Source organism: Elephantulus edwardii, unplaced genomic scaffold, assembly GCF_000299155.1.
Source record: "Elephantulus edwardii isolate Elephantulus edwardi_28Jun2011 unplaced genomic scaffold, EleEdw1.0 scaffold00001, whole genome shotgun sequence".
In the NCBI taxonomy this organism is placed as follows: Eukaryota; Metazoa; Chordata; class Mammalia; order Macroscelidea; family Macroscelididae; genus Elephantulus; species Elephantulus edwardii.
This window is the reverse complement of record NW_006399751.1, coordinates 32,100,031-32,107,717: the sequence shown is the minus strand read 5'-3', so window position 1 is coordinate 32,107,717 and position 7,687 is coordinate 32,100,031. Positions and strand designations below refer to the sequence as shown.

Genomic DNA, 7,687 nt, shown 5'->3' with positions numbered 1-7,687 from the left:
CTGGGATAATTGGGATGGGAGTGTCGTAGACAGTGCGATTGGCACAGGACAGAGCGGAGTTTAGGGCTTTTGTACATAGGGTCGCTGTGAGTCGCAGGCGACTCGACGGCACATAACAACAACAACAACAACAACTTGAACCTTTAGATTAATGCATCTAATAATTTGTGGGGAAAATCTCAGCTTTTACCTTTTTTAGCTGTGGTATTGTCAGTTTCATTGTTTCTCTCTTCTACTGGGATCCCAAATAAATACATGTCAGACCTCTATTTGTTCACCAACTTTCTGCACCCACAATTTTTATAGAACTTGAAGTTTTGAGAAATGTAATATATATATAAGATTTTATTGCTGATTAAATGAGCTCAAATTCAATAGCTGAAAACTGGAAAGGCATTAATTTAAATATACATGCAGACACATATACAGACCCTGAGAAGTTTTATGATTACTATTTGAAGGACAGTTATAATAAAAAGTTTCAAATAATAGTGAAATGTTTCTTCAAAACTAAAAAGAAATTATTGAATATCTCACTTCTATATAAAATTATAAGAATTATATCAAAATAGATTTGTAGTTTCTGAAAATAAAATTTTATTATCTAAAGAATGTGTTTTTTTAAAAAGTTTTTACTGGAAAAATGTGAGGAAAGTTAACTTTTTCTACTTTTCCCTTCAATTTATAACATGGCTTATATGCATATTTTTCTTTCCATTTATTAGGATGGTCTTGTTAATGTAGGATGGATGGACTGTGACACCCAGGACAACCTTTGTAAAAGTTTGGATATTAAAACAAATACTGCAGTCTATTTTCCTAGTGGAGCCACTTTGGTATGAATCACTTTAAAATAATGTTCTTTGTATGACTACGCACACATGGGAAAAAAAGGAAATGAATCACTTTATATTAGCTGATTGCTAAACATCTAACTTTTTTAAACGTAATTTTATAGAACAAGTATTTTATTTCTGGTATTCTGTTTAATGCTTGTTTAATTTGTAATGTCTCTTGAAAGTATTATTTTTAAACTAGTGTAAACCATTACACTTTTAAACCCTGAAGATATGGAGTACACTTTTAACTTAAATGAAAGAACCTTATTCCATGAGCTTTCATTGGTTTTCATTTATTTCTGTGTTCTCTATTGTTAAAGATTTTCAGTAGATGTGGCTGAACTTCACATATTCCAGGCAAGCCCTGGTGGTAGAATGGTTAGAACATCAAGCTGCTAACCAAAAAATCAGCAATATGAATCTAACTAGACTTTATGAAGAGATGAGACAGTCTGCTTTTGGAACCCCTTACAGCCTGAGGAGCCCCTATGGGTCACTATGAGTTTTAATTGATTTCACAGCAGTAGGTTGATTGGATTCTAATGTAAACTCAAATTTGGAAGACGATTGCTATGAATTACCTTCCTAATTTTAAGAATAAGGAAACTGAGGCTTCTGTCAGTTGTCAAAGAACTTTTAAATAAATAAGGGATATGGAATACACTGGTAGAGGAAAAAACCCACCTCATTTAGTTTTCTTTGCTATATTCTCATTTTCCCTGTTAATATTAAGTAGCACATAACCATTGTAGAAATTCAAGACACAGTTTAGAAATGGGTAAAGAAGCAGAACTTCCTAAAACTCAAGCCACCCAGTGTAGATAACCACCATTACATCTTTGTAGATACTTTTCAGTATCTTTACTTATGCATACATGTAATTATGACTCTGTTCCAAAAGCTGTTACAAGTTTATATCTATGTCCCAGATGTGTATCTCCATTCCAGACATAAGTACCTACTGACTCTTCAACATGTACACTAAGATTTTAGTTAACAAATCAAATATCTTTACTATAAGTTGATTGTCCTATACATCTCCACCTACAGTTTTTCATGTCTCACTGCATGAAAGCTCCATTCTGTGTTATTCAAGTCAAAAATGTTGAAGACATTCTTTGACCAGTGATTAATAGAAGTAGGTGCAGCAGTATGAGGGACTATGTCGGACCGTACAGAGATCAGTTTTATACTGTGGATATCGTTGATGAGAACAGTTCCCTTTTGTGAACTTGATAGCGGTCATACTTGGCCTTCCCCACATTGCTCTTCCTCCTTTTAGGGTTTCCTAAGCTGTAATGTTGACAGAGCTGACTGCTGCATCTTTCTCCCTTGGAGTGACTGCCAACTTTTCCAATATCAGCTAGTTACAAAACACTGCACCTAGTGGTCTTTCAAGAGTCTGCTGCCCTCTTTAAGAATGGTAGGGTTAAATAAAGTTTAAAAAAAAAAGCACCAAACTAGACCATCTAACTGTATTTGAAAGGTCAAATTGAGGCTAGAAAAATTTCCTGTTTGGTTTAACTCTACCACAGTCTAACTAAGACCACAGGGTTATAGTGAAGTTCTGGTGGATTAAGCCACCATTCATTTGTCGTTTTGTTGTACTGTAGTGTCATGCATGTTTTGTGATGCTGGAAGCTATGCCACCAACATTTTAAATATTAAAAATGTTCCCTGTAATGGACAGGTGTCAGCAGAACTTACAAACTGAGATGGACTAAAAGTTGGAAATGTACATTAAAAAGTAGACAGTTAAATCTTTCTAAGTACCATTAGGACATTGTATGGTATAGAGGTGAACATCCCAAGATTGAAGGCACTCAACAAAACACCACAAAGTAAAGTCTAGCTTAATGGCGTGGATGGAGTAGAACTTTCAGGACCTTAATTTGCATATATAGTCCATCTCAAAGCAAGGAGAAAGCTGCACACATCTATAAATAATCAAAACATGGAATGTGTGGAGTATGAATTGTAAGCTGAAATGTATTGGCCATTTCAAATTTGACCTTCATATGGCCTACTATACCACAAATGAAAGTGCTCTCATGGCCTTGTGGTAAGAGCTGCAATCCCAAAAGCACCATCTGTTCCATGCAGTCTCCCTACAGGCAATATACTGCTTCTGAAAACCTGCTGGAGGGTCAACTATTGGTCACTTTCAACTTGATAGCACACAGCAACAGTACCTGAAATGACAAAATGAGGAGGGATGGTGTACCATTCATAATTGGAAAGAACATTTCAGGATCTGTCCTGAAGTACAACTTGTGGAAGTATAAGCTGTGAGTAACAGGATGCTACAATCTATATTCCTACAGAGAGGATCAGTTACTATGACTGTTCATCAAATTTCTGTACCAACCCTTAATGCCAAAGATTAAGAAATTGAAGATTTTTTTAAACTTTAGGCGTCTAAAATTATTAATCATGTAATCAAGATGTTGTTAGTCTCCTCCTGTACCAGTCAGATCTGATTTGACAGTACACACACAAAAAATAATTTTAAAAAAATGTTGTTGTTGTTGTTGTTGTTATGTGCTATTGAGTCACCTGCAACTCATAGCAACACTGTGTACAACAGCCTTAACTCTGTCCTATCCTGAGACAGTCTCACCATCTCTGACACACCTGGCCCCATTATCCCAATCACTGAATCAATCCATCTCATCGAGGGTCTTCCTCTCCTGTGCTGTCTCTCCACCCTTCCAAGCATTACATCCTTCTCCAAGGACTGGTCCCTCCTTGCAACATGTTCAAAGTATACATTGGTCAAAATGGAAAAGTTGGAAACAAAGATTGCTCTGGAAACATATGGCCTTGGTGACAGAAACAGGGCCAGAGAGATCGCATGATTATATATTAGAAGACCAGCAATTTACTCATTGAAATTACATCTTTTTTTGAACAACATAAACACTGGCTGTACATATAGACCTTGCTGTATAGAATACATGAAAATAAAGTTAACTGTGGAAAGAGACAATGGAGATGCTTAATCTGGCTAATCAAAATAGCCCATCAGTTGCCTATATGGAAGTGATGGTACACAACAAGAAGCTTAAGAAAATTAAAACAGGAGAGAAGGACTGACTGCAAGAGAGATTCCCACCAGGTTATGTGAGACCTGAAATGGCAGCTGCACAGAGGTGCTGGGGCTTCCCCATACCCTCTACCCTAGGTAGAGTGCAGCCATCCAGGAGAAGCTGGTCTCCAGCTGTTCTGTGCACCAAGGACAATTACAGACTTTAGGAGAGGATGATTGAATACAGGAGAGATTCCTGCCAGACTGTCGGAGACTTGAGAGGACAGCTGCATGAGATACCTGAGGCTGCCCTCCTACCCCTGCTCTATATAGAATATGGCCATCAGGAGAAAACCGGTCTCCAGCTCTTCTACGCACTAGCAAGGACAATGACAGACTTTAGGAGAGCAGGTCTAAATGCAGAAGAGATTCCTGCTAGGCTACCTGAGACCTGAGAGGGTGGCTACATAGGAGTACCTGAGGCTGCCCTCCTCCCTCTGCCTGCATAGATAAAAGGCAGCGTTTAAGAGAAACTGGCCTCTAGTCAGGCTGCTCTGTGCACCATGGAAGATAATTAGAAGACTTTAGGATAGACAGGTGGGCAGCACTCAGACAAGATTCCACAGGGCTTCACTGCAAACTAGAGAGAAGTTGAAGGACCTTAGGAGAGGTGAACTTTTCTTCACAGGGCCAGAAAGGACTCCTGGTAAAATGAGTTGCCCTCCCCCATAAAAAGAATATTTTAAGTCTGCAGCTAATCAGTAACATCATAAAAATAAAGAACTGTCAATAAGCTACACAAACACAATAGAAACAGCCTACCATATACCAAGGGGAAAAAAGCCACAGAATGTAAAAAAAGCAGCAGGCCATTTGAAACATTGTGAAAAGACAAATCTAAAAAAGGAGATCATATTGCAGATCCAGTGAATACTCCAGACAGGGAGCCAAAATAAGTATATTGACATGGAGGAATATAAACAACTGCTGGAGAGGAGTACTGAATGTACCATGGACTGCCAAGAAAACAAACAGATTCAGCCTAGAGAGGGTTAAACCAGGCTGCTCCTTGGAGGCAAGAATTCTGGGGCTTCATCTGACATACTTTGGACATGTTGTAAGGAGAGACAGGTCTTTAGAGAGGGACATCATGCTTGGTAGGGTGGAGGGACAGCGCAGGAGGGGAAGGCCCTCTATGAGGTGGATTGATTCAGTGATTGGGGTAATTGGGATGGGTGTGTCAGAGACAGTGCGATTGGCACAGGACAGAGCAGAGTTTAGGGCTGTTGTACATAGGGTCGCTATGAGTCGCAAACGACTCGACGGCAACAACTGAAGAAAAATCCAAAAGATTGGAGAATTAATTGAAACCGTAATAAAAAGGCACAAAAATTTAAAAAAATTATCACAAAACAAAGAGGGTATAGTCAACACTGGAAATAACAGAAATGCATGAAAATAGAATCCAGAATATCAAGATTAAAATGGCAGAAGTTTCCAACATGCTGGAGGAACGAAAGGAACAGAGAATCAGCTAGAAGACAAGAACCTTAATGGAATACACTAAAGGAAACAACAGAAGGAAAATGACAAAAACATTAGAATCATGTGAGGTAACATCAAAAGGAACAACATATTTATGATCAGAATCTCAGGCAAAGCACTGAGCAAACTGGAAAGGGTACTAGAAGACTTCCCAGGTATCATGAAGAATAAGGAAATCCACATTCAAAAATCTTACCGAATCCCAAACAGACTAGACCCTGAAAGAAAGACATCAAATCATACCAGAGTCCAAGCCTCCAAAATAAAAGGTAAAAAGAGAGTCATTTTCAAAGGAGAACCAATTAGATTAAGTTATAAGTTTTCAGTAGCAGCCATGCAAGCAAGAATAAAATGGGATGGCGTATACAGAAGGCTGAAAGGAAAAAAATTGCCAGCTGAGGATTCTGTACCTAGCAAAGAGCTTCATCAAATATGAAGGAGAAATTAGGTTATTTGCAGAAAGGCAGGAACCTAAGAAATTTGTGAAAACAAGACCAAGTTCTAAGAGAAGTCCTTCACACAGACACACCAAAGGAAAGTGGATTAACCAGAAACAACAGGAAAAGAAACACAGCAAAATGGCAGTGATAATATCTGGCTTCTCAGTAATCACACTTAATGTGAATGGCTTAAGTAGCAGAATGGATTTTTTTAAAAAAGCCAAAAAAAAAACCCCTTTCCATATTTTGCGCACACACAAGAATCTTACAAAGACTAAAACTTAAAAATTGGAAAAACATATACCGAGCAAATGGCTTCTACGTAAAGGTTGGCATGGCAGTATAAATCTCTCATAAAATAGACTTCAGAATGAAAACCACCATTAAAGATAAGAAAGGGCACTATACAGTGATTAAAGGCACCACAGATCAAGAAGACATAACCTTTTTCAGTATCTGTGCACCAAATGATCAACCTACAAAATATATAAAACAAAAGTTGACAGACTTGGAAAAATAAATAGCACCATGATAATGGTAGTGATAGTTGTTGTTATGTGCCATCTTGTCAACTACAACTCATGGTGACGCTATGAACAATAGCTCTGAATTTATGTCCCCATCGCTGTATTTGTATTAACAGCTACTTCTTTGAGAACCAGCAGTAGAATATTGGCGGGGGTGGGTGGAGAATAGGCTGAGGAAAAAAATATGGGCAGAAATGGTGGACATTTATTAGTAGGAAGCTGTGTCTCTTTTTAAGGTGTTTGTGGCATAAATAAGATCCCTAGTTCTAAAACCCTGGCGGCCTAGTGGCAAGAAGCTACACTGTGATCCTGAAGGCATACAGTTCAAGGCCACCAGCTGCTCTGTGGGAGAATGAGCAATCTCCTCCGGAGCCTGTGGAAACTCCACTGGAGGGTCAGTTCCCACTCTACAGTACACACAAGAAGTTCTGAAACATTTAACATAAGATTTTTGTTGTTATGTTTTACAAAACTGGTAGAGGGTTTGATTTTTTTAGATTAACACTTCTGAAAGTCTCTAATTTTTATTAGAGAGCACATAATGGGCACTGAGCCATTCTAAATTTTCTGTTTTAAGTTCTTACCAAATTATTCGTTAAATTATGACTGGCATGTCTTGAGACCAATTGCCATCGAGTTTACTTCAACTCAAAGTGACCCCCCATACATGTCAGAGTAGAACTGTGCTCCAGAAATTTTTGCAGATTTTGTGGCTTAGGTTTTACAAGTTGATTGCCAAACTTTTATTCTAGGGCATCTCTAGGTGGATTTCAGTCTTTAATTGGTCCGTAAGTAACTGAGTTAATTGTTTACCCCACCCAGGGACTTCCCATGAAGTAAAGTAAATCAAATAATCTAATAAAAAAATGCCTAACACATTTGTAAAGCATTGGAATTCTATAAAACATTCAGCATTAAAATGAGACTAACTTTATTCCTGCCTTTTTTTCCCTGATGATTCAGAGGTCACACTAGGATTTTATTCTTTTTTCAAGGTTTTTCAAGAGTTTAATACAATTAGTAGAAAATTGTCATGAAATAAACCCTTAACAGTGGAATTCACTTTCTAACTTACATCTCTAATTTTTTAAGAAATACCTTAGTTTACAGTATTTATAATAATTTCTGAAAATATGAGATGCTTTCTTGGGAAGAGGACATTTAGATTGATAAACTTGTGTGACTCTTTTCTTAAAAGTTCTTGCTGGAGAAGGAGGGGGCAATCTCCTCCTGTACCAGTCAGATCTGATTTGATGGTACACATAAAAATAATACAATAAAAATAAAAAAAAAATTTTAAAATTTAAA

General features: G+C 37.6%; 1 protein-coding gene across 1 annotated transcript in view; it reads left to right on the top strand.

The window, feature by feature from the left end:
• DNAJC10 (DnaJ (Hsp40) homolog, subfamily C, member 10) overlaps positions 1-7,687 on the top strand; it is a 58,962-nt gene that overhangs the window by 18,513 nt on the left and 32,762 nt on the right. Inside the window, exons 9-11 of the mRNA XM_006878947.1 lie at positions 726-836; positions 2,259-2,267; positions 4,556-4,573. Coding sequence (XP_006879009.1) covers positions 726-836; positions 2,259-2,267; positions 4,556-4,573 — 138 coding nt within the window. The remainder of the gene's footprint in view (positions 1-725; positions 837-2,258; positions 2,268-4,555; positions 4,574-7,687) is intronic.